This window comes from Nerophis ophidion, linkage group LG16 (assembly GCF_033978795.1).
Source record: "Nerophis ophidion isolate RoL-2023_Sa linkage group LG16, RoL_Noph_v1.0, whole genome shotgun sequence".
Taxonomy (NCBI): domain Eukaryota; kingdom Metazoa; phylum Chordata; class Actinopteri; order Syngnathiformes; family Syngnathidae; genus Nerophis; species Nerophis ophidion.
The window spans coordinates 5388236-5415478 of record NC_084626.1 but is presented as its reverse complement, the minus strand read 5'-3'; the positions used below and the strand labels follow the sequence as shown (position 1 = coordinate 5415478).

The 27243-nt window shown below is 41.7% G+C and overlaps 1 protein-coding gene across 2 annotated transcripts; it reads left to right on the top strand.

Moving 5' to 3' along the window:
* Positions 1 to 551: 551 nt before the first annotated feature.
* tmem183a (transmembrane protein 183A) lies at positions 552 to 23831 on the top strand. 2 transcript variants are annotated; one of them, XM_061922615.1, is made up of 8 exons: positions 552 to 750; positions 7343 to 7432; positions 7501 to 7671; positions 8801 to 8951; positions 9089 to 9269; positions 13314 to 13394; positions 13500 to 13652; positions 16581 to 23831. In XM_061922615.1, the coding sequence occupies exons 1-8, from the start codon at positions 687 to 689 to the stop codon at positions 16752 to 16754; spliced, it is 1065 nt and encodes a 354-aa protein (XP_061778599.1). In that variant the 5' UTR covers positions 552 to 686; the 3' UTR covers positions 16755 to 23831. The 2 variants fall into 2 exon arrangements, with proteins under 2 accessions (XP_061778599.1, XP_061778598.1); XM_061922614.1 differs by having other exon boundaries at positions 13497 to 13652.
* Positions 23832 to 27243: the final 3412 nt, after the last annotated feature.

Sequence of the window (27243 nt, the reverse complement as noted above, 5' to 3'; positions counted from 1 at the left end):
GTAATGCGGACGTTGTACCGATCCGTTGTGTTGAAGGAGCTGAGCCGGAAGGCAAAACTCTCAATTTACCGGTCGATCTACGTTCCCATCCTCACCTATGGTCATGAGCTTTGGGTCATGACCGAAAGGATAAGATCACGGGTACAAGCGGCCGAAATGAGTCCTTTTTTTTTTTTTTTTTTTTGTCATGAAAAAGGGAATTTTTTGTCATGAAAAAGGGACGTTTTTGTGGTTGGTGCACTAATTGTAAGTGTATATTGTGTTTTTTATTTTGATTTAATAAAAAATTTTTTTTTTTTCTTTTTTTTTTTTTAATAAAAATGAATAAAAAATTCTTCTGCGGCCCGGTACCAATCGGGGCACGGCTGCGGCCCGGTGGTTGGGGACCACTGTTTTAAAGGTTGTGACTCAGTTTGTTTATGTTACGCGAGTATACTAGCAGGAACGGAACTGCCAACAGGTGGCAGTAAAGCAGCACTGCATCCGAAAATGGCGCAGAAGAAGAACGACGACGCTACTCTCGCGATAACTCCGAACGCTGCGTCATTCCATGATGGCTGAAGATCCTGGCGGGACTATTTTCAATATCACTGATATTATTTTTTCTTTTTCTCTATTCCGGCTTGCCAGAGAGCCATGGCTGGACTCACAGTAGTGTTGAGCGTCCACAAAACATTAGCGTCGACATGCCCAAGAAAGGGAACCGAAAACGGCTGAAATTTAGGGCTGGGGACGTTTGCTCGGAATCAGGTAGGTTAGTAGGTCCACATTCATGCTAGCTGGTACAATGCTAATGCTAAGGATCATTCATAATGTCGTTATAGGTAACATTTTAATTACACATTTTAGCTCTTTATCTATGTAAGATTACATTTTAGTGTTGGGAAAGTTATAGGCGTACCATATTCGGAAATCCCCAAAAGAGGACATAGTATGTGCTCTTTTGGGCATTTGTAACCCATGGTCTGGGTTACAGGTTATACTGTCAACACAATGTATAAGTGACTTATATTTATATAGCGCTTTTTCTCTAGTGACTCAAAGCGCTTTACATAGTGAAACCCAATATCTAAGTTACATTCAAACCAGTGTGGGTGGCACTGGGAGCAGGTGGGTAAAGTGTCTTGCCCAAGGACACAACGGCAGTGACTAGGATGGCAGAAGCGGGAATTGAACCTGCAACCCTCAAATTGCTGGCACGGCCACTCTACCAACCGAGCTAAACCGCCCATAGGTTGTCAAAGTTATGGACCTTATTTGAGAGTAAACCATTTTTAGGGTCCGCCAGGCCCATTGCAAAAGGACACCCAAAGGAATCCTTTTGCAATGGGCCGAAGGACCCTATTGAATCTGTAAGGTTTTATTCTTTCTTTCTTTATAAATATTATTCCGCACCGTCACGCTGTAATTTGACCCCATTAACATGCTTCAAAACTAACCAAATTTTACACACACATCGGTATGGTGCGGCAGCCCAACTTATTAAGCAACCAAAAATCTAAATTGCGCGCTAGCGCCCCCTAGAAAAATAACAAACCAGACTGCTTGTAACTTCCGTTAGCAATGTCGTAGAGACATGAAACAAAAACCATTATGTCGGGCTGACTTAGACCTAGATTTCATAGTTTTACTTTCTTGGGCAAAAATCTACAAAAATTTAGCAAAAACTCATTCAAATCTAAAGTTTTGCCAAAAATGCTATTTTTGCCTCTGAGCTGTGATTTGACCCCCTTAAAATGCTTCAAAACTCACCAAACTTGGCTCACACATAAGGACTGGCAAAAATTGCGATCTAATGAAAAAAACAAAGCCCAAAACTCAAAGTTGCGCTATAGCGCACTTTTTCAATAAAACACAGCAAAAACTGCTCCTAAGAAGAAAACACAGACAAAATTGCTTGTAACTTCCAGTAGGAATGCCGGAAAGACATGAAACAAAAACCTCTATGTAGGTCTCACTTAGACCTACATTTTAATAATTGACATCATTCAGCAAAAATCAACAGGAAGTTAAAAATTATCCCTTCAATATAAAAGTTTGGTAAACACCTGTCACCTTTTTTCAAACATCTCCTCTGAGCGCGTTTGTCGTGTCGGCTTCAAACTCGCACAGGAGAGAGATTGAACCCTTCTGATTAAAAGTTATTCACAGAGTTTTGATTTTACGCGCCTTCAAAGAACCCCTGCACAAAGTTTCCTAAAAAAATTCATTTTTGTCTCTTTGAGCTGTAATTTGACCCCCTTAAAATGCTTCAAAGTGTGTGTTAAAGCTCTACTATGCAAAGCGAAAGCCATTTATCAACAACATCCAGAAACGCCGAGCTGTAATTTGACCCCCTTAACATGCTTCAAAACTCACCTAATTTTACACACACATCAGGACTGGCGAAAATTGCCATCTAATAAAAAACCAAACCCCAAAAATCTAAATTGCGCTCTAGCGCCCCCTAGGAAAAAACCCAGACAAAACTGCTTGTAAATTCTGTTAGGAATGTCGTAGAGACATGAAACAAAAACCTATGTGTAGGTCTGACATAGACCAGGGCTTGGGTCACGGGCGCAGCAGCCAAAACGGACCCGACCAACACTGCTTGCAGCTTTAATTTGGGTTGTTAGTGTGGATATAAAATTTAGGGTTCCGAATTTCCTTGAATAGCCACCGGTGCGCTGATTAATTTAAAACCTCTTCTCACTCCTGCGCTTATTCAACGCATGCGGTAAAAGTAAGCAGGCGCTAATGATTTTAAAACCTCTTCTCACCCCTGCGCTTACCAATGGCATGTAGTAAAAAATTGAGTGTGATAATAAAAAAAAATTATTCAGCGGCCCGGTGGTTCGGGACCACTGCCCTACAACATGTCATCGCGCCCACTTTTACACCATGCTGTCTGCGTGCCCGGCCGGACGCATGCATTTCGCTGCTTCTTATACGAGATTGCAATGCATACTTGGTCAACAGCCATACCTTTTATACTGATGTTTGTGATGTAGGCAGCTTTAACACTCTTGCTGGTGTGCGCCACACTCCGTGAACCCACACCAAGCACATTTCTGGAGAGCATTGGCTCTGTGGCACATTATAAACAAAGCATAGGGATTACCCATAATGCCGTGCATCCGTGACTCTTGGATATATTATACACGAGCCCCCAACCCCGCACAGCTCGACCAACGCACGGAGAGGGAGGGGGGCGGGGTTTGGTGCTAGCGGGTGTATGGTGTAGCCAGGAGTCGTGGATGCATTGCGTTCTGGGTAGGTGTTGTGCTGCGTTTGTGGTGTGTTGCAGGGCTGATGTTCTCCAGAAGTGTGTTTGTCATCGTTTAATGTGGGTTAGCGGAGTGTGGCGCGTATTGGTAGGAGTGTTGAAGTTGCTTTATATCACAACCATTAGTGTGATCTGTATGGCTGTGGAACAAGACACCTGGTTTACACATAGTAAAAGCAAAAATAAACTTCTCCGCCATTTTGAAAAAGACGACAGGGGAAGCGTCACTCGTGACGTCACGAATTTGACCCGGCGGTAAAAGTAAGCATGCACTTATTAATTTGGGGAGGGAGTTTGACCCGGCAGTAATTCAAGGCAGGCGCATATTACATACCCGGCGGCTATTCAAGGAAATACGGTATGTTTATGAGTAACCCATTGTCTGGGCTATAAGTTGTATTTTCAACCCAATTTCTGGATTGTCGAGGTTATGCACCATATCTGGGTCGTTTTTCAGAGAGTAAACCATTTTGCACAAAATAATGCATGTAATACAGAAAATTATGAATAATCACCAAAAATAATGAATGAAAAACCCAAAATGATGAATGCAATACACAAAATAATAAACGAAATACACAAAATGATAAAAAAAATACACAAAATAACGAAATACACAAAATACCAAATGTAATACCCCGGCCCCTCCTTCTCTTCTGCATTAACCTAGGGCTGGGCGATATGACCTTTTTTTAATATCTCGATATTTTTAGGCCATATCGCGATACATAATATATATCGCAATATTTTGCCTTAGCCTTGAATGAACACTTGATGCGTATAATCACAGCAGTATGATGATTCTGTGTGTCTACATTAAAACATTCTTGTTCTTACTGCATTAAAGGTCTACTGAAATTAGATTTTCTTATTTAAACGGGGATAGCGGGTCCATTCTATGTGTCATACTTAATCATTTTGCGATATTGCCATATTTTTGCTGAAAGTATTTAGTAAAGAACATCGATGATAAAGTTTGCAACTTTTGGTCACTAATAAAAAAGCCTTGCCTTTACCGGAAGTAGCAGACGATGTGCGCGTGACGTCACGGGTTGTAGGGCTCCTCACTTCCTCACATTGTTTATAATCATAGCCACCAGCAGCAAGTGCAATTCGGACCGAGAAAGCGACGATTTCCCCATTAATTTGAGCAAAGATGAAAGATTTGTGGATGAGGAAAGTTAGAGTCAAGCACACAAAAAAAATGAAAAGGCGACGGCTCCAGGCGACGGCAGTGTGAGCGATTCAGATGTTATTAGACACATTTACTAGGATAATTCTGGAAAATCCCTTATCTGCTTATTGTGTTAATAGTGTTTTAGTGAGATTATAAAGTCATACCTGAAAGTCGGAGGGCTGCGGTGAACGCCATTGTCTCTGAGAGGAGCCAAGATCACAGCTGCCTTTTTGACAGGTACAGGAGAAGGTCGCATAATCCACTCAAGTCTCCAGTAAGAGCCGACTATATATCACAATGTTCCCATCCAAAAAATTGCCAGTTGACGTAGAGAAACATGTTCGCTTGACCTCTCTGTGTTAAAGCTTCACAACAAACAAACACCGGCTGTGTTTCGGTGCTAAAGGCAGCCGCAATACACCGCTTTCCACCAAATGCATTCTTCTTTATAGTCTCCATTATTAATTGAACAAATTGCAAAAGATTCAGCAACACAGATGGCCAAATTACTGTGTTATTATGCGATGAAAAGAGACGACTTTTAGCCGAAAGTGGTGCTGGGCTAAAATGTCCCCTCCAACCAAGCAAGCATGCGTCATCATTCCACGACGTTTTCAACAAGAAACTGCGCGGGAAATTTAAAATTGTAATTTAGTAAACTAAACCGGCTGTATTGGCATGTGTTGCAATGTTAAGATTCCATCATTGATATATAAACCATCGGACTGCGTGGTCGGTAGGGGTGTAATGGTACACAAAAATGTCGGTTCGGTACGTACCTCAGATTAGAGGTCACGGTTCGGTTCATTTTCGGTACAGTAAGAAAACAACAAAGATATTACCTTTTTGGTTATTGATTTACCAAATTTGTAAACAATGGCTTCATCCTTTTAACATTGGGAACACTATAATAATCCTGCCCACGTTAATCCACATTAAACTGCCTCAAGTTGTTGCTTTGATTAAATAAAATAACAAAACTTTTCTTCTACGTATAAAAAGTGCAACATTAAACAGTTTCAAGTCAACTCATCATGCTTAATTTATTACAGCATTTGGGAAGCCTGTGTTTGACTTTTATTATGTAAATGTTATATTTTTGTCAACATGTGTTAGCAGGGACCCTGCCATTCAAAACTAGCCTGCTACATTACTAATGATTAATGTAACGATAGCTGAAAAATAGTACAATAGCAATAGGAGAGACTATTCATCCCTGAACACCATGGACTTTATGTTAGTTCATGTGAAATAACAGACAGAACGAGCTTTGCTGCCCCTAACACGCGCACGCACACACACAGCAAAATTAACTAACGTTACGCTAAAAGCTAATTAGCCTTCACCTCAAGCCAGAACTGCGAGCAAGCTGAGTAGCAGTTTAAGTTTCTAGAAGGTCAACGGGCTCATAGTGATGCTAGTAGTAGTTGTGACTGGGAAGTGTTTTTTATAATTTGGGGAGAGTATGATGTCCGCTGCTAAACACATACCTGCTCGACGCTGAAGCATTGACAACATGCGTTCTGAATACGCACTGCTTATTGGCTGTTACATCGCTCTGAATACGCACTGCTGATTGGCTTTGTGTGTAACCAATCAGATGGTTGTGTGTGCGGGACAATGCTGGGTGCTCGGACAGAGGCAGAAAGCAGAGCAGCTTGTTAAGACTTTAGCTTACAAACTCGTTCGATACACCTCCGAACCAGACTGAAACCCCCATACCGAAACGGTTCAATACAAATACACGTACCGTTACACCCCTAGTGGTCTGTAGTAGTGGGTTTCAGTAGGCATTTAAACTTTCATGCAGAGAGGGGAATCCCAACTAAGTCAATTGACCAGAACTGTATTTATTAAACAGTTATTAACCAGTGGCACAAACATTCATGTCATTTCCCAGATTGTCAGAGACATTTTAAAACAAGCCATGAGAGCACTTTTGTGCATGATGTCACTAAGATGACTTATCAAAACAAACACTAAATTAAAGTGCACTTTTTGTACAGAACACCACTACAATAGTTTAAAACAAATAAACTGCACTTTTGTGCATGATGTCACACAGGATATTTCAATAACTGTCAAATAAAAATGAGCTGCGTAATAGGAAATTAAAGGTCAGTGCGGACGTTATCTCCTTTTGTTGTTGACTATTTATTTCCTACGGTGTTGATGTGGAAATGGTTGCTTCTGCATTTTGTGGGTGTTTCACCGGCCAGAGATGTTGAGTTTCAAGCACTCTTCACTCTAGCGGGTAACTATTTAAATAATGATACAAATCAGCAGTAATGCTACTTTTGCCGCATACTTGACACATTACGGTTGTCTGTTCAACATTTTCCCGCTTGAAGCTAAACCACGGCCAGACGAGGGACCGCGTGCTGTTTGTCTTGGGAAATAATTATTCTTCCTTCATTTGTTACCAGATTCGCACCTTCCTTCTCTCGTATTACTACTTGCACAGCTCCGCTAGCACCACAGCTAACGTTACCCATGCTGCTACCTCTCTGCTCTTCGTATACGTATGTAAAAAGGTGCGCTTGCTGTCTGTGAGACGCAGGGACAAGAAAGAATGAGAAATGCCTGCTGTGTAATGCCCGCAGCTAAAAGCAACTGTGTGAGAACGTATACTCGAATAACACGATATCATTTTCTATATCGCAGAGACAAACCCGCAATATATCAAGTATTTCGATCTATCGCCCAGCCCTACTTGATATATGATTTTGTAATAATGACGCACATCGCAAACCACTTTGATCTGGGCAGGCACAAGCCACCACTGCAACGGCGATAAGCAGGTCGTACATACATATTTTGAATTTGAACAGTGTCATATGACGTTATCGTGTGCATCTAATGTGTAAATATGCAACATGACTACACACACTTCTCCTCAGTGACTGTAGCTGATTATGCTGATGCTGATCCAGCCGTGGTCAAGTCAGGTCGAGTGAAAAAGTATTTCGCAAATGCAGTTGAAAAAGAAGGTAAACTTGCACAATTTCATCTGTTTTTGTCACCAAACTGATCGGCTAACCCTTTGGCTTCTTTTCAGTCAAATTGCTCTGCGGCCTGGAAGCATCCCAGGGTGCTGTGGAAGAAGTCATCTCATCTGCAGAAACCATCAAAATAGATGGTTTGGAGAGCATTGATGACTTGGACATCGAGGAAGATGGTGACAATGATTCTAAAATGGTCCACAAGAAAAAGAACAAGAGGAGAAAAGGTATGATATGACGTGGGAATGGACATAATTAATCCGAATAAAGGCCCAATCAGATTTAAAATGTTAAATATGAACGCATCACTTTGATGTTTTTAATACGCCATAGTTCCATTTGGAAAGAATTGTCATTCCGAACGATCATTACTCCGAACCTACAAGGTCTGCACGATTAATTGACATAGAGATTTTAATTGGTGCGATAATGTAACCGCAAAAGGCTGAGGTGTTTGAGTTTTATTCCGGCGTCACCGTCATTTGAGTGACAGGCATGTTTGTCAATCAGAATCGTTGAGCCTCGCGTTTGGTCGTCTCTCGCTTCAAACAGGGAGAAAGAGGTCTCGCTCTGTGCATCGCTCTCAGCACCTGATTGTGTTTATTTAACTGAATGCAGTGAGACCTCTTTTTAGTCATTCACAATCTTTGTCTCGGCTGACGGAGAGTGAGACCACACACACACACACACGGGAAGCACAGACAGTGAGAAGTGCCTCACTACAATCGGGCGGAAGGTGGGGTACACCCTGTACAACTCGCCACCTTATCGCAGATTTTATATATATATATTTTTTTATATTCTTTTAAAGCAATAATATGATTTTTTCCGGTTAATCGGTCGGGATATTTCGATACTCAATTACTAAAATATTCGATAGCTGCACTAACTTGTATTCTTGCCTGTGTTAAAAATGCTTTCATTATCATTAAATACATTTTACTTGTTAATAAAAATGTCTTTTTCATAAATAAATAAATGAAAATTATATATATGAATGAGGTAGATCCCCTTGACTTGGTCAATTGAAAAGTAGCTTGCCTGCAGAAAAAGTGTGGGCACTCCTGACCTAAACAGACACGGATAGGAGGAAACTTAAACGTGTGGGCCACAAAGAGCAAATGAGCTGTGGACATGTAGACAACATCACAGCCGGAAATAATTACTTTTCTCTTATTTCCAGAAGGGGCGATGAAAGGCTTGGCGCGCGTCATGATCCGATCAATTTATCAACAGCGGCTTTGGCTCAATTTTAATCGGATTGGAGAAGTTTTGCGCATGTAAACATGGCTAGTGAGGGTGTACAAAAAAAAAAAAAGAGTCTACCCAACAATCTGACTTCATTTATCCTCACAGAGAGCAGTGATGGGAAGGAGTACCCAGTGGACATCTGGCTAGTGCTTTCTTCTTATATCAGGCCGGAAGATGTGTGCAGATTCTCACTAATCTGTAGAAATGCCTGGATGGTCACATGCACTGCGGTATTTTGGACCAGGCTATACAGAAGGTATCATCACAAATATCCATCAGCTTCACACTGTGGCTGACTGTTTGTTACATACATTTTTGTTCAGAGTATTCCTTGGATTGTAGTTGAAATGTGACATTCTGATGAGTTTTTGTCTCTCTTTCTGCCATTCTTAGACATTACAGAGTCGATGTTGACCTGCCCTTCCGTCTCCAGCCCGACTGCATCAACAAGACGTGCTGTCTCAGGGCCCGTGTGATTCGCTCGCTTTTTTATATGTATGAGCCGTTCAGCGCGCGTGCCTCCAAAATCCCAACCCTGCCGGAATTTATACCCACAGCCTTGCTAAATTCCAAGGTAAGTGAACTCGTCAGCTTGCTGTCAATCACTTTAATGTTCAGATTATTTTCACTTTAGGGCTGAGCGATATGGCCTTTTTTTAATATCTTGATATTACTAGGTCATATCGCAATACAGGATATATATATCGATATTTTGCCTTAGTCTTGAATTAGCAATTGATGCATATAATCACAGTAGTATGATGATTCTATGTGTCTACATTAAAACAATGTTGTTCATACTGCATTAATAAATGCTCATTTTAAACTTTCATGCAGAGAAGGAAGTCACAACTAAGTTAATTGACTGAAACTGTATTTACTAAACAGTTATTGAGCAGTGGCACAAACATTCATGTCATTTCCATAACAGAAAGTGCAAGATCGTCACAGACATTTTAAAACAAGCTATGAGTGCACTTTTGTGCATGATGTCACTAAGATGACATATCAAAACAACACTAAATTAAAGTGCACTTTTTGTACAGAACGCCACTACAATAGTTTAAAACAAATAAAGTGCAATTTGGTGAATGATGTTACACAAGATATTTCAATAAGTGTCAAATAAAAATGAGCTGCATCATAGGAAATCAAATAGTGTTCGTCCTTTGTCATGTGGTAGGTTACTACGGACATTATTAGATTCTGTTGTTGACTATTTTTTTATACCGTGTTGATCTGGAAATGTTTGCATTGGCATTTTGATGGTGTGGGCGTGTGTCCCCGAACGGAGATGTTGACATGCGGAGTAAACACTCTTCATTCTCTAGCGGGTGACTTTTCAAATGATGCTACATATTAGCAGTAATGCTACTTTTTGTCGCAACACTTTTGGCCCGAATTTGACAAATTACGGTTGTCTGTTTGACATATTCCCACTTAAAGCCGAACCACCGCCAGACGATGGACTCCCTGCTGTTTTTCTTGGGAATTAATTCTTCCTTCATTAGCACCTTCTTTCTCCCGTATTACCACTCGCACGGCTCCGCCTGAGGAATCAAAGGTCCGTATTATCATCGCTTACGTGCAGCTCCGTGAAGGTATATGACGTTTTATGTGACATTGACGTTGCTGTCTGTGAGAAGGAGGGACAGAGAAGAGCCTGCAGTGTAATGCCCGCAGCTAAAAGCAACTGCGTGAGAACGTATACTCGAATATCACGATATAGAAAAACCCGCGATATATCGTGTATATCGATATATCCCCCAGCCCTATTTCAATTGCCGCTGCGAGTTTGTCAAATGTGACTGTTTAGGTCGTATTACAAGGTCAAGTTCAGAGCTGGGGATTATATGGTCGTGTACGTTTCAAGTGATTAGCTGTAAGTACATTAACTTGATCAAACAAGGCGGAAATGGCCATTATATCAGCCAATCAGAGTCAGCCGTTTCTCGTTGAAGTAAACAGAGAACTTAGAGCTCAATGCGCCGGGCAGCGAAATAATTGTCCGCTGAGACCTGGAGTTATCCTCCCAAAATTAAGCTATCGTTGAGATAAAACCTAACTGTCGGTTGGATGGCGGTTCAACAAACTAAGAATTTGAAAAAGTACCTCGCAAGTGATTCTACAGATAGCGTGAAAATGCGGGCACAATCTAGTCAGTTTGCGACTTTGTAGCAAGCACACGGAGCATATTAGCAGTTCAATCAATCAATCAATAAAACAATATTTATTTATATAGCCCTACATCACAAATGTCTCAAAGGGCTGCACAAGTCACAACGACATCCTCGGTTCAGAGCCCACATTAGTGCAAGGAAAAACTCACAACCCAGTGGGATGTCAATGTGAATGACTATGAGAAACCTTGGAGAGGACCACAGATGTGGGTGACTGGATGCAATGGACGTCGAGTGGGTCTAACATATTATTGTGACAGTCCAGGCCATAGTGCATCTAACAAAATAGTGTGAGTCCAGTCCATAGAAATCAAAGAGTATTCGTCCTTCACTTCGTGGTATGTTACTAAGGTTATGAAATTCTCTTCATTCTCTAGCGCAGGGGTCGGTAACCTTTTTGGCTGAGAGAGCCATGAAAGCCAAATATTTCAAAATGTATTTCCGTGAGAGCAATATAATATTTTTTAACACTGAATACAACTAAATCCGTGCATTTTTAAGACCAACATTTTAAAGAGTATAATAAGTCTTATTCTTTTTAATAAGATTGTTTTTCTAAAGCTAACCAATAATACATAATACTTCTTACCATTAATGCGACTTCTTGAACAGGTGCTATAGAAAATGGATGGTTGGATTAAAATGCATGAGAATGTTTTATAATTTGAACGTTATTTTTAACACTGATTACAAGTGGAATTATTCATTACTTATCGTGTTAAGCAATATCAGCTAAGATGTATCTGAGAGCCAGATGTAGTCATCAAAAGAGCCACATCTGGCTCTAGAGCCATAGGTTCCCTACCCCTGCTCTAGCGAATGACTTTTCAAATGATGCTACGTATTAGCAGTAATGCTACTTTTTATAACAACACTTTCCCCCCACACTTGACAAATTACGGTTGTCTGTTCGACATATTCCCACTTGAAGCCAAACCACCGCCAGACGATGGACCTCCTGCTGTTCTTATTGGGGAATTAAGTCTTCCTTCATTTGTTACCAGATCCGCACCTTCTTTCTCTCGTATGACTACATTAGCAGCTAATGTAGCCCAGTATTGCTACCTCTCTGCTCTGCGAGGGCGGACACGTATGTGACGTATGACGCGACAGTGTGTGACTTATGTAAGACTGTGCGCCTGCTTGTTTGTGAGGAGAGACAGGAGAGAGTGAGAAGAGCCTGAATGCCCGCAGCTAAAAGCAACTGCGTGCACGTATAGTCGAATATTACGATATAGTCATTTTTTATATCGCACAGAAACAAACCCGCGATATATCGCCCAGCCGTAATTGTACGGAATATGTACTGAATTGTGCAATCTACTAATAAAAGTTTCAATCGATCAATGTTCCTGGGATTGAAGGCCTCACCTCTTCTCCGCTAAACATATTGCTGGGTATTGTGGCCAAACAGCTCAATTTTTTGTTCATCTGACATCACATGGACACAGATAAGACCTTCTGGAGGAAAGTTCTGTGGTCAGATGATACAAAAATGTAGTTGTTTGGCGGGGGTGTATAATGTAGCCCGGAAGAAAATCGAAAAATGTTTACCCGGGAGATTTCTGATAGAGATACTGAAATTTGGAAATCTACCGGACTTCTCCGGGCGGTCGGCAAGTATGCGTCTGAGCCACATCAGAGTGGTCAAAAAGCCGCATGCGGCTCCGGTGCCGCGGGTTGCTGACCCCTGGTTTACATGAAGCCATCTTTCGGCCCCTGGACAAATTTTTTTAGCCAATGCGGTCCCTAAATCAAAAAAGTTTGGACAACCCAGATTTAGGTCAAAAGCATGATTTTTACTTTGGCTTCAAATGTGTAACTGGGATAAAGGTTTGGCCATATAGAAAGTTGTTTGTTTTTGTATCATCTTTATAAACACATGGCTCTATCGTAGGTTATGAGTAGCAACCTCTCGATAATCGCAGTATCATATTGATATTTTGTTGTCATAGTTTTTAGATTAGATTTAGATTTATTGGTCCCCGTTGGGGAAATTCATTTTCTCTGCCGTACATTTAAACATATAGACATTACACATTACAAAACAAAAATAACAAAAAGACATCATACATGACCAACACTTTTACAGGCTTTGTCAGACAGTTCGGCCGGTCCTGCTGTTAAGGGCGGCTATAGCTGCAGGGATAAGGCTTTTCCTGAGGCGGGCCCTCAGGAATTTGATGGTTCTGTACCTGCGCCCTGATGGTAGTGGGATTATGTATTGGTGTAGTGGGTGACTGATATCCTGGACTATCGTGTTTGCCAGTCGAATGATGGACCTGTGGTTTAATCTGAAATGTTGGGTGTGGGTAGGCCGATGATTTTAGCTGCTATGTTTTTAATGTGTGTGAGTTTGTGTACTTATCGTATAACGACGTATCCTCAGATTAGTTTTATCGAATCTGACATTTGATTCTTTATTTACGCTTCTGCAGTGTGTATTGTTCTGGGTCATAAAAGTGACTGGGACTCGACCGGAAGGATTGTGGGAATTCAACTTCAAGTTTTTAAAACAGGTAACTATGTTGGTCTTAAAGTTGTGACACAGTGCAGATAGTCAGCATTTAAGGGTGGTCAAACTAACACTGTTTTTTTCTTCTTTGTAATCTCCAACCCAGCAGGGACACACCAAAAAGAGTCGTGCCAAATCCCTGCACATGCCCAAACAGTATGAAGACGTCCATGCAAATCCAGACTCCAACAGTTACTTGCTTCAGGTGTCAACATTCAACTTCATCTTCACCCCGGTGGTCATGGGCATGAATCTTTCCCTGGTTGGTGTCATAAACTTTTATCAGAAAATATACAAAGATGTATTTTTACATTTAATGTTCGAGTCTCATCTAATATGTCTACTAAAAAGTCTATTTGAAGGAGAACTGCACTTTTTTGTTAAATATATTTGCCTATCATTCACAATCCCTAAGTGAGATAAGCACACACGTTTTTCTTTTTTCATGCATTCAAACTCGTAAATAAACGTGAATGGAAGTCTATTTACAACAGAGCCTACGGTAGTCCGCCTGGAAAGCACTTTTTTAAAAATTCAAACACCTTCATCATTGTTTATATTTATGCTGGAAGTATATATGTAATGTAATAACAGGCACATTCACAATAAAATGTTATATTTACATATTTTGCTTATTTTAAGCATATGGCAGCGCAATAATCTCCGAGATGTTTGCTTTTTCCTTCAACCACAACAGCACTACTAATTATTGCCGACTTCATGAGACAACAATTATATTTAAAAAATCACTTACTGTACAATGTCTGATCTCACTTGGATGTCAAATGATGGGATGTTCGTATCTTTCCATTTAAGTGACTAATTAATCATCGTTTGTGCGGAGGTGCCGCAAACTGGTGTCTTGGGGACGGCCTGGCGGAGTTGGGAGAGTGGTCGTGCCAGCAACCTGAAGGTTCCTGGTTCAATCCCCACCTTCTACCAACCTCGTCACATCCGTTGTGTCCTTGAGCAAGACACTTCACCCTTGCTCCTGATGGGCCGTGGTTAGGGCTTTGCATGGCAGCTCCCGCCACCAGTGTGTGAATGGGTGAATGTGGAAATAGTTTCAAAGCGCTATGAGTACCTTGAAGGTAGAAAAGCGCTATACAAGTATAACCCATTTACTTTTTGTGTCTTTCTCGCCGTCCCTGGGTATAAATTGAATGTAACAGATATCCAACTTCTCGGTTTATGTTCACAACCTTCTACTATCCAGGTTAGAGGCACAATTTACAATCTAGAATTAACTTTCACCGGCTAGCAGGCGATCATGAGCAGCAGCTCAGCATGTCAACACTGCAGCTGTACAATATACAGGACTGTCTCAGAAAAATAGAATATTGTGATAAAGTCCTTTATTTTCTGTAATGAAACTAAAAACATGGAAATGTCTTACATTCTGGATGCACTACACATCAACTGAAATATTGCAAGCCTTTTATTTTAATATTGTTGATTATGGCATACAGCTTAAGAAAGCTAAAAAATCCTATCTCAAAAATTTTAATATTTCCTCATACCAAGTAAAAAAAAAAAAAGATTTATAACAGCAAAACAAAATCAAACATTTGAAAATGTCAATTAATGCACTAAGTACTTGGTTAGGAATCCTTTCGCATGGATTACTGCATCAATGCAGTGTGGCATGGAGGCAATCAGCCTGCGGCATTGCTGAGGTGTTATGGATGCCCAGGATGCTTAACTGGTGGCCTTTAGCTCATTTGCTTTATTGGGTCTGGTGTCTTTCAGCTTCTTCTTCACAATACCCCACAAATTCCCTATGGGGTTCAGGTCAGGGGAGTTGGCAGGCCAATCGCAGACAGTCATGCCATGGTCAGTACACCAGTTACTGGTGGTTTTGGCATTGTGGGCAGGTGCCAGATCATGCTGGAAAATTAAATCATCATCTCTATAGAGCTTTACAACAGATGGAAGCATGGACTGCTCTTGGTACACAGCTGCATTGACTCTGGACTTGATGGAACACAGTGGACCAAAACCAGCAGCTGACATGGCTCCCCAAACCATTGCTGACTGTGGGAACACACTGGATTTCAAGCAACTTGGATTTTGCTCCTCTCCAGCCTTCCTCCAGACTATAGCGCCTTGACTTCCAAATGAAATACAACATTTGCTTTTGTCTGAAAACAGGACTCTGGACCACTCTGCAACTGTCCGTCAGTCAGACGCTTTTTGCGTTGTCTTGAGTTCAGGAGTGGCTTGACCATGGGAATACGGATATTGTAGCTGTATCTGTTGATGAGCTCTATCGAAATGCACCAGTCTACTGTGTACGGTACACTGGCGCAGGACAATCGAGGACAGTAATGCCATGGTCAGTACACCGTACTGGCATTACATTACTGCCATGGCAATACTGTCCTTGATTGTCCTGCCAACTCCCCTGACCTTAACCCCATAGAGAATTTGTGGGGTATTGTGAAGAAGCTGAAAGACACCAGACTCAATAATGCAAATGAGCTAAAGGCCGCTATTGAAGCATCCTTGGCATCCATAACACCTCAGCAATGCCACAGACTGATTTCCTTCATACCACGCCACATTGATACAGTAATCCGTGCAAAAAGTTTTCCCAACCAGGTACTGAGTGCATTAATTGACATTTTTAAATGTTTGATTTTGTTTTACTGTTATAAATCTTCTTTTTTTTACTTGGTCTGTGGAAATATTCTATTTTTTTGAGATAAGATTTTTGAGTTTTCTTAAGCTGTATGCCATAATCAGCAATATTAAAATAATAAAAAGCTTGCAATATTTCAGTTGATGTGTAATGAATCCAGAATGTATGACACTTTCATGTTTTAGTTGCATTACAGAAAATAAAGGACTTTATCACAATATTCAAATTTTCTGAGACAGTCCCGTAGTTAGCTCTCTGTACCAGGGTGCGGCTAAAGTAGTTTGCCTAAACGCTTAAGATAAACATTTTGCTAATACTTGGTAATTATTCAGGTCACGGCATGTAAATGTGGAATTGTTGGCGCTTTTTGGATGCATTGTAGAGGAATTTGAAGGGCAAAATGGATTACTCTCATTAGCATCGTTGCTGGCCACCTACAAAAAATGTTTTCTCGTCTCTCACAAGGGTCGTGAATGATAGGCACTTACCCTTTACGATACACAAACAGTTCTTTTTCACCTTAGCTGTTCTAATCTGCTTCTGCCGTAGTTCTCAATCAATGTCAGCACGGACCACCACCGCGTTCGACTGGTGTTTCAGGACTCTGTGGCTCTGAGAGGCAAGAAGAGAGTGGATCATGGTGGGATGCAGGTAGTGTTGGATCCTGTACACAGTGTGAGGCTCATGGATTGGTGGCATCCACGGTACCCTTTGTCGCAGTGAACGTCACACAAACAATCCTGACCGTTATCTCCCTGCTTGCCCAAGAGAAATTTAATCTGACCCCTGATTATAGTGTCAAATAGAACGTCAAACTATGTTATTGCATGCATACTCTTTTATTTCTTTAAAGCCTCTACAGCAGGGGTGTCCAAACTACGGCCTGCAAAATGTCACAATAAAGAATCTGTCACACAGCTCAGGGTGCTTCCAACTTAAATATAAACATGACAGTACAATTACTAGAATTTTGTCACCATCTTGTGGTAGTCTTGAGTAATTCAGGTGACTGACCATGAATTGCAATTTCAAATGTATACAGCAGAGCATTTTTATATACAGCCCAATCCAAACAACCTTTCCCACTTATGGCGTAAATAAACGAACAGAAAAAGTCAACACACATAGTCTCACATATTACAACCTGCTCACTGAACTTTGTGGGTATTATAAAACATGTCAAATTTAAAATTACACCCATTTTTTTAGTCCCCTGCAATGTTTAGTGAGTGTTAGTCCGCGTTGTGTAGTTTTTATTAAATTAAAAGACACTTCACCATGCTGTTGTTTCACTATTTATTGGTAACCAGTGTTGTAAACACACACCCACACACACACAGGTCTAAGCTTCACTGGCGGACTGATTTCTGCTCCTTCCATCACAAAAGTCCAAAGCAAGAGGAATTAAAAAACATTCATTCATTCATATAAAATAATAACAAAATTAAATTACATAAGAACGTTTTATCAGAAAAAATAATAATGCACAAATCCACATACCTTTTTGTTGGAAACACAAAACACACACACAGGTCTCAGCTTCACTGGCGGACTAATTTCTGTTCCTGTGTGGTATAAATACCACGCATAAATGCGATCAGTCAAACAATTCACAAAGTCAACGCTCTACTTCTCAATTAGCAGAATTGTGCAGAAACATAACGTAAAACAACACGTCACTTGTACCCACAGCATTATTTTGTTAACTTTTCAAGGGATTTAAGAACGTTTAGGAAAAATATTTACAACAGAAAGTGCCGAAACAGGGAGCAGTGAGGAACCATTACCTTCCAACTCAAAAGTCCGAAGCAAGAAGAAGTAAATAAATGAAATATTTCTAATTGATTACAAAACATTTAGGAGGTTGTCACAGGTAGTAGTCGAACTTTCACATACTCTTAATATGCAATTATATACATTAATTATTCAATATGTGTGTGTGTGTATATATATATATATATATATATATATATATATGAACACCTCCTTAGGGAGGCGTTCGGGTGGCATCCTGACCAGATGCCCAAACCACCTCATCTGGCTCCTCTTGATGTGGAGGAGCAGCGGCTTTACTTTTGAGTTCCTCTCGGATGGCAGAGCTTCTCACCCCTCACGGCCGCTTGTACACGTGATCCTATCCTTTCGGTCATGACCCAAAGCTCATGGCCATAGGTGAGGATGGGAACGTAGATCGACCGTTAAATTGAGAGCTTTGCCTTCCGGCTCAGCTCCTTCTTCACCAGAACGGATCGGTACAACGTCCGCATTACTGAAGACGCCGCACCGATCCGCCCCTTCGATCTCACGATCCACTCTTCCACCACTCGTGAACAAGACTCCTACGTACTTAAACTCCTCCACTTGGGGCAGGGTCTCTTCCCCAACCCGGAGATGGCACTCCACCCTTTTCCGGGCGAGAACCATGGACTCGGACTTGGAGGTGCTGATTCTCATTCCGGTCGCTTCACACCCGGCCACATGAAGCCATCAGGAAAACATCATCTGCAAAAAGCAGAGACCTAATCCCGCGGCCACCAAACCTGAACCCCTCAATGCCTTGACTGCGCCTAGAAATTCTGTCCATAAAAGTTATGAACAGAATCGGACAGCCTTGGTAGAGTCCAATCCTCACTGGAAATGTGTTGGACTTACTGCCGGCAACGGGGACCAAGCTCTGACACTGATCGTACAGGGAGCGGACCGCCACAATAAGACAGTCCGATACCCCATACTCTATGAGCACTCCCCACAGGACTTCCGGAAGACACGGTTGAATGTCTTCTCGAAGGCCACAAAGCACATGTAGACTGGTTGGGCAAACTCCCATGCACCCTCAAGAACCCTGCCGAGAGTATAGAGCTGGTCCACAGTTCCACGACCAGGACGAATACCACACTGTTCCTCCTGAATCCGAATTTCGACTATCCGGCGTAGCCTCCTCTCCAGTACACCTGAGTAAACCTTACTGGGAAGGCTGAGGAGTGTGATCCCACGATAGTTGGAACACACCCTCCGGTCCCCCTTCTTAAAGAGAGGAACCACCACCCCGGTCTGCCAATCCAGAGGTACCGCACCCGATGTCCACGCGATGCTGCAGAGTCTTGTCAACCAAGACAGCCCCACAGCATCCAAGCCTTAAGGAACTCCGGGCGGATCTCATCCCCCCCTGGGACCTTGCCACCGAGGAGCTTTTTAACTACCTCAGCAACCTCAGCCCCAGAAATAGGAGAGCCAACCACAGATTCCCCAGGCACTGCTTCCTCATAGGAAGACGTGTTGGTGGGATTGAGGAGGTCTTCAAAGTATTCCTTCCATCTATCCACAACATCCGCAGATGAGGTCAGCAGAACACCATCCGCACCATACACGGTGTTGATAGTGCACTGCTTCCCCTTCCTGAGGCGGCGGATGGTGGTCCAGAATCGCTTCGAAGGCGTCTGGAAGTCGTTTTCCATGGCTTCCCCGAACTCCTCCCATGTCCGAGTTTTTGCCTCAACGACCGCTGAAACTGCACACTGCTTGGCCTGTCAGTACCTGTCCACTGCCTCCGGAGTCCCATGAGCCAAACTAACCCGAAATAACATTTTTTTCAGCTTGACGGCATCCCTCACCGCTGGTGTCCACCAAAGGGTTTTAGGATTACCGCAACGATAGGCAACAACTACCTTGCGGCCACAGCTCCAATCAGCCGCCTCGACAATAGAGGTGCGGAACATGGTCCACTCGGACTCAATGTCTGTGACATGTTCAAAGTTCTTCCGGAGGTGGGAATTTAAACTTTCTCTGACAGGAGACTCTGCCAGACGTTCCCAGCAGACCCTAGCAATGCCTTTGGGCCTGCCAGGTCTGTCCGGCAGCCTCCCCCACCATCGCAGCCAACTCACCACTAGGTGGTGATCGGTAGAAAGCTCCGCCCCTCTCTTCACCAGAGTGTCCAAAACATGAGACCGCAAATCCAATAACACAACTACAAAGTCTATCATGGAACTGCGGCCAAGGGTGTCCTGGTGCCAAGTGGACATATGGACACCCTTACTTTTGAACATGGTGTTTGTTATGGACAAACTGTGATGAGCACAAAAGTCCAATAACAAAACACCACTCAGGTTCAGATCCGGGCGGCCATTATTCCCAATCACGCCTCTCCACGTTTCACTGTCGTTGCCAACATGAGCGTTGAAGTCCCCCAGTAGGACAAGGGAATCACCCGGGGGAGCACTTTCCAGCACTCCCTCGAGTGTACCCAAAAAGGGTGGGTACTATGAACTGCTATTTGGTGTGTAAGCACAAACAACAGTCAGGACCCGTCCCCCCACCCAAAGGCGGATGGAGGCTACCCTTTCGTCCACTTGGTTGAACTCCAACGTGCAGGCTTTGAGCCGGGGGGAAACAAGAATTGCCACCCCAGCCCGTCGCCTCTCACTGCCGGCAACGCCAGAGTGGAAGAGAGTCCAGCCCCTCTCGAGAGAAGTGGTTCTAGAGCCTTTGCTGTGCGTCGAAGTGAGTCCGACTATATCCAGCCGGAACTTCTCCACTTCACGCACTAGCTCAGTGCCCGAAGCGGAGATTCATTAGAAAATGGAAGAAGCTAAACATGACAGTCAATCTCAATCGGAGTGGAGCCCCATGCAGAATATCACCTGGTGGTGTCTCAATGACGCTAAGAAAGGTGAGGAATCAGCCCAGGACTACACGGCAGGACTTGGTCAATGTCCTGAAAAGAGCTGAAACCACTGTTTCCATGGTCACTGTTGGTAATACACTAAGACGTCATGGTTTGAAATCATGCATGGCACGGAAGGTTCCCCTGCTTAAACCAGCACATGTTAAGGCCTGTCATAAGTTTACTAATGACCATTTGGATGATCCAGAGGAGTCATGGGAGAAAGTTTTGTGGACAGATGATACCAAAATTGACATTTTTGGTCAGAATTCCACTATGCGTGTTTGAAGGAAGAAGAATGATTCGTACCATCCCAAGAACACCATTACTACTGTGAAGCATGGGGGTGGTAGCATCATGCTTTGAGGGTGCTTTACTGCGCATGGGACAGTATGACTGTACTGTATTAAGGAGAGGAGAACTGCAGCCATGTATTGTGAGATTTTGGCCAAAACCTCCTTCCTTCAGTCAGATCATTAAAGATGAGTTGTGGCTGGATCTTCCAATTTGACAATGACCCACCGCACACAGCCAGGAAAACCAAGAACTGGTTTTGTAAGAACCATATCAAGGTTCTGGAGTGGCCTAGCCAGTCTCCAGACCTAAATCCAATTGAAAATCTTTGGAGGGAGCTGAAAGTCTGTGTTACTCAGCAACAGCCCAGAAAGCTGACTGATCTTGAGAAGATTTGTGAGGAGTGGGCCAAAATCCCTCCTGCAGTCTGTACAAACCTGGTGAAGAACTACAGGAAACGTTTGCCCTCTGTAATTGCAAACAAAGGCTACTCTACCAAATATTAATGTTGGTATTCAAATACTTATTTTCAGCTTTATTACACAAATAAATTGTTCAAAAATCATAGATTGTGATTTCTGGATTTTTCTTATTAGGTTATCTCTCATACAGCGTACATGCACCTACCGTGAACATTTCTGACCCCTCTATGATTTCTAAGTGGGAGAACTTGCAAAATAGCAGGGCGTTCAAATACTTATTTTATTCACTGTATATTAGGGCTGTAACGGTACACAAAAATTTCGGTTCTGTACGTACCTCGGTTTAGAGGTCACGGTTCGGTTCATTTTCGGTACAGTAAGAAAACAACAGAATATAAATTTTTTATTTATTCACCAAATTTGTAAGCAATGGCTTTATCCTTTTAACATTGGGAACACTATAATAATTCTGCCCACGTTAATCCACATTAAACTGCCTCAAGTTGTTGCTTAGATTAAATAAAATGACAAAACTTTTCTTCTACATATAAAAAGTGCACATCATCAAACAGTTTCAAGTCAACTCATCATGCTTAATTTATCACAGCCTTTGGGAAGCCTGTAGTTGATTTGTATTATGTAAATGTTATATTTTTGTCAACATGTGATAGCAGGGACCTTGCCGTTAAAAACTCGGCTGCTACATTACTCATGACTAATGTAGCTATTGCTGAAAAAATAGTACAATAGCAATAGGAGAGACTATTCATCCCTAAACACTATGGAGTTCAAGTGAAATAACAGACAGACAGGGCTTTGCTGCCCCTAACACACACACACACACACACACACACACAGCAAAATGAGCTAACATTACGCTAAAAGCTACTTAGCCTTCACCTCAAGGCAGGACTGCGAGTGAGCTGAGCTCCAGTTTAAGTTTGTAGAATGTCAACGGGCTCATAGTGATGGTACTAATAGTGTTTATTATGATTTGGGGAGAATACGCTGCCTTATGCTCACTTGCTCGACGCTGAAGCATTGACTCCATGCCCTCTGAATACGCACTGCTGATTGGCTGTTATCGCTTACTATGTAACCAATTAGATGGTTGTGTGGGTGGGACAATGCTGGGGGCTGAGACAGAGGCAGAAGAAGCAAAGCAGCTTGTTAATACTTTAGCTTAGAAACTCTTTCGCTACACCCCCGTACCGTAGCGAAACAGTTCAATACAAATACACGTACCGTTACGCCCCTAATAGATATATACTCCCGTTTATAAATGTGTGTATTAGATGGATTTATTTATTACTTTTTGTCCCCAAGTCAAAACATTTGGACACCCCTGCTTCCACTGCCATGGTGGATGTTGATGCCTCCGTCACCATCTGTTTGCATGTCAGTCATTTTTCCTGCACCATCACTCAAGTCAATTGGCCTTAAATCACAACAATAAAAAAAAAATGATGTTCAACTTTTGTACGGTTGTGTATCAAATCAATATGCAGCTAATTTGTTTCACCGAACCATTCAGTGGTATTGCCTGAAAGTGGCAATTCAATTCCAATGCATGATTAAAAAATATAATTGTTTAACATTTGACGAATATTACCGTTCAGTTGCCATCTGATCATGTTAATGGGTACACACTTTGCCAGGTTTTACTGTTTTATTTTTATTTAGAGTTTTGATTGAAGTTTGTCTATCCAACCATGTTTTTTGTTTACATTATTTATTTGAGAAACGTTCACTTACATGTAAAACATGTTCTTGTAAAAGTTCAAATTAGACAGCATGTGTTCCTCCAAAGGTTTCTTTGGAAACAACCTCTTACTTTTCTTGCAGCTTCGTAAGAGCCTTGTCACTTCCTATTACAGTAGAGGAAATATATATTTTACCCCCTTATAGATGAACAGTCCATAATGTCATAGTGAAACAGCATGAAGAAATACATGTTGTACATAATTTACTGTGAACATGGATGTCAGAAGTCTGTTTTCTGAGCAAAATACCTCCTGAAACGTGTGAAACCCTGCTGACCAACTACAAGAAACGTCTGACCTCTGCTTGGAAACGCGTGTTTTTTCAGCATATACAAATTATATATTTTTTTCTGCTTTATTTGTGATATTCTGATCTTATGAGAAACCATACACATTGTGGACTGTTCTTACAAAACCAGTGGGGGATCAAATATAAATTTGACCTACTGTAGGTGTTTTTAGCCGTGTGTGGAAATCATCCTTCAAAATCACACTTATTGAGAGAACAAGACATCTCTGATATTCTGATGAATAACGCATATTAGTGACTTGTAGAGATGAAAAATTGGCACATGTCAATATAACGCTGCAAAAGACAACTATTTCCTCTTTCATTGATGAATTATTGCACTGAAATAAAACGCCAGCCTGAGTGTCACCTATTTGTCCTTCCATTTTTCAAACGTTACATTTGTCTCCCTCTTGTGGTATCACTTGGTACTTTAAATGATGAAATGTTCTTCATTGGTTTTCAAACTTTTTTCACCCACTAAATACCACCTCAGAAAACACCATAATGACCAACATTAAGACACAGTAGCCGTTTAATGTTTTATTCATTAAAAACAAGGCAGCGGTTTAGTTTAGTGGCGGGGAAAATACATCAATTTTTGGATGGAGCGCAATTTGGACATGGATGACTAGTAAATTAGTAAATGTTGATCGATTTATTTATTGTATTTCGTTGATTTCGAAAATCCTCGAAAAAACAGCACTTAAATGAACACTTAGTGTTTAACAATCTCTGTGATCCCTTTCAATCCGGTTTCAGGGCCGATCACTCTACGGAGACAGCCCTCACAAAAAAGACTAATGATCTATTGCTAATGATGGATTTTGATGCGTCATCTATGTTGCTGCTTCTTGATCTTAGCACTGCTTTCGATACCGTCGATCATAATATTTTATTAGAGCGTATCAAAACACATATTGGTATGTCAGACTTGGCCTTGTCTTGGTTTAACTCTTATCTTATTGACAGGATGCAGTGCATCTCCCATAACAATGTGACCTCGGACTATGTTAAAGGCCTACTGAAACCCAATAATACCGACCACGCAGTCTGATAGTTTATATATAAATTATGAAATATTAACATTAGAACACATGCCAATACGGCCTTTTTAGTTTACTAAATTGCAATGTTAAATTTCCTGCGAGTTTCTTGTTGAAAACGTCGCGGAATGATGACGCGTTACCATGACGTCACGGACTGTTTGGAAATATTAGCGCTGCACCATTAACGGCTAAAAGTCGTCTGCTTTAATCGCATAATTACACAGTATTCTGGACATCTGTGTTGCTGAATCTTTTGCAATTTGTTCATTTAATAATGGAGACTATAAAAAACAATGCTGTTGGTGGAAAGCGTTGGATTGCAGCTGTCTTTAGCACCGAGACACAGCCGGTGTTTCTTTGTTTGTTGTGAAGCAGAGCGGTCAAGCGAACATGTTTTCGGATGGGTTTGTCGTCCTGCAGCAGCTGTCAAAAAAGGCAGCTGTGAGCTTGGCTCCTCGGCTTTTCTCTGAGACACTGCGTGTTCACCGCAGCCATCCGACCTCGAGGTATGTCTTTACAATCTTTAAAATCTCACTAAAACACTATTAAAACAATAAGGAGATAATGGATCTTCCAGAATTATCCTAGTAAATGTGTCTAATTACATCTGAAACGCTCACACTGCCACTGCCCTGAGCCGTCGCTTTTAAAAAAAAAATTTCTTGTCCTTCATTATCAATATCCTAATTCACAAATCTTTCATCCTTGCTCTAATTAATGGGGAAATTGTCGCTTTCTCGGTCCAAATTGCTCTTACTGCTGGTGGCTCCCATCATAAACAATGTGAATATGTGTGGAGCCCTGCAACTCGTGACATCACGCGCACATACTTCCGGTACAGGCAAGGCTTTTCTATTAGCGACCAAAAGTTGCGAAATTTATCGTCGACGTTCTCTACTAAATCCTTTCAGCAAAAATATGGCAATATTGCGAAATGATCAAGTATGACACATAGAATGTACCTGCTATCCCCGTTTAAATAAGAAAATCTCATTTCAGTAGACCTTTAAGGTAACGTGTGGAGTTCCCTAGGCTTCGGTCCTTGGCCCTGCACTCTTCAGCATCTACATGCTGCCGCTGGGTGACATCATACACAAATACGGAGTTAGCTTTCACTCTTATGCTGATGACACCCAACTCTTCATGCCCTTAAAGCTGACCAACACACCGGATTGTAGTCAGCTGGAGGCGTGTCTAAATGAAATCAAACAATGGATGTCCGCTAACTTTTTGCAACTTAACGCCAAAAAAGCGTAAATGCTGATTATCGGTCCTGCTAGACACCGACCTCTATTTAATAATACCACCTTAACATTTGCCAACCAAACAATTACACAAGGCGACTCAGTAATGAATCGGGGTATTATCTTCGACCCAACTCTCTCGTTTGAGTCACACATCAAGAGTGTTACTAAAACGTCCTTTCATCTCCCTAATATCGCAAAAATTCATTCCATTTTGTCCACTAGCGACGCTGAGATCATTATTCATTTGTTCGTTACGTCTCGTCTCGATCACTGTAACGTATTATTTTCGGGGCTCCCTATGTCTAGCATTAAACGATTACAGTTGGTACAAAACGCGGCTGCTAGACTTTGGACAAGAACAAGAAAGTTTGATCATATTACGCCTATACTGTGTATACCTTTATATACCTATATATCTTTATACTGTATATACCTACTGGCTCACTTGCACTGGCTTCTTGTGCACTTAAAATGTGACTTAACGGTTTTACTACTTATGTATAAAATAGGCTGGAGCTAGACCGTGTACTATCGTGTCATTTGTATTATACCATATGTCCCGGCAAGAAATCTGCGTTCAAAGTACTTCGGGTTATTAGTGATTCCCAGAGCCCCCAAAAAAGTATTTGGGCAATAGATCGTTTTCTATTCGGGCTCCAGTACTCTGGAATGACCTCCCGGTAACAATTAGAGATGCTACCTCAGTAGAAGCATTTAAGTCCCATCTTAAAACTCATTTGTATACTCTAGCCTTTAAATAGACCCCCTTTTTAGACCATTTGATCTGTCGTATCTTTTCTTTTCTACTTTGCCCCCCTCTCCCTTGTGGAAGTGGGGCACAGGTCCGGTGGCCATGGATGAAGTGCTGGCTGTCTAGAGTCGGGACCCAGGGGTGGACCTCTCGCCTGTGCATTGGTTGGGAATATCTCTGTGCTGCTGACTCGTCTCCTGCTTGGGATGGTCTTCTGCTGGCTCCATCATGGACTGGACTCCCACTATTATGTTAGATCCACTATGGACTGAACTTTCACAATATTATTTTAAACCCACTCGACGTCCATTGCATCCGGTCTCTACTGGAGGGAGGGGTCCCCCACAGCGTCACCCACATCTGCGGTCCTCTCCAAGGTTTGTCATAGTCACCCACATTGACGTCCCACTGGGTTGTGAGTTTTTCCTTGCCCTTTTGTGGGCTCTGAACCAAAGATGTCTTTGTGGCTATATAAATAAACATTGATTGATTGATAAAGCAGACAGTTCAAAATTTGGCTGACTACAGCGAGCCACCTCACCGAGAGTTCCAGTAATATAGGGCACTTATGTTCCAGTTTTCCACACATTTTTATCAATTTAATAAATGTGGCAATTTATTATTATTTTTTTTTATTCCAAATAAATTTTTGATTTTAAAGTTGCAAGTGATAAACACTTATTTTAATGAAACTAAAATACATGTATAACTGCATCAATATACATAAATGGGAA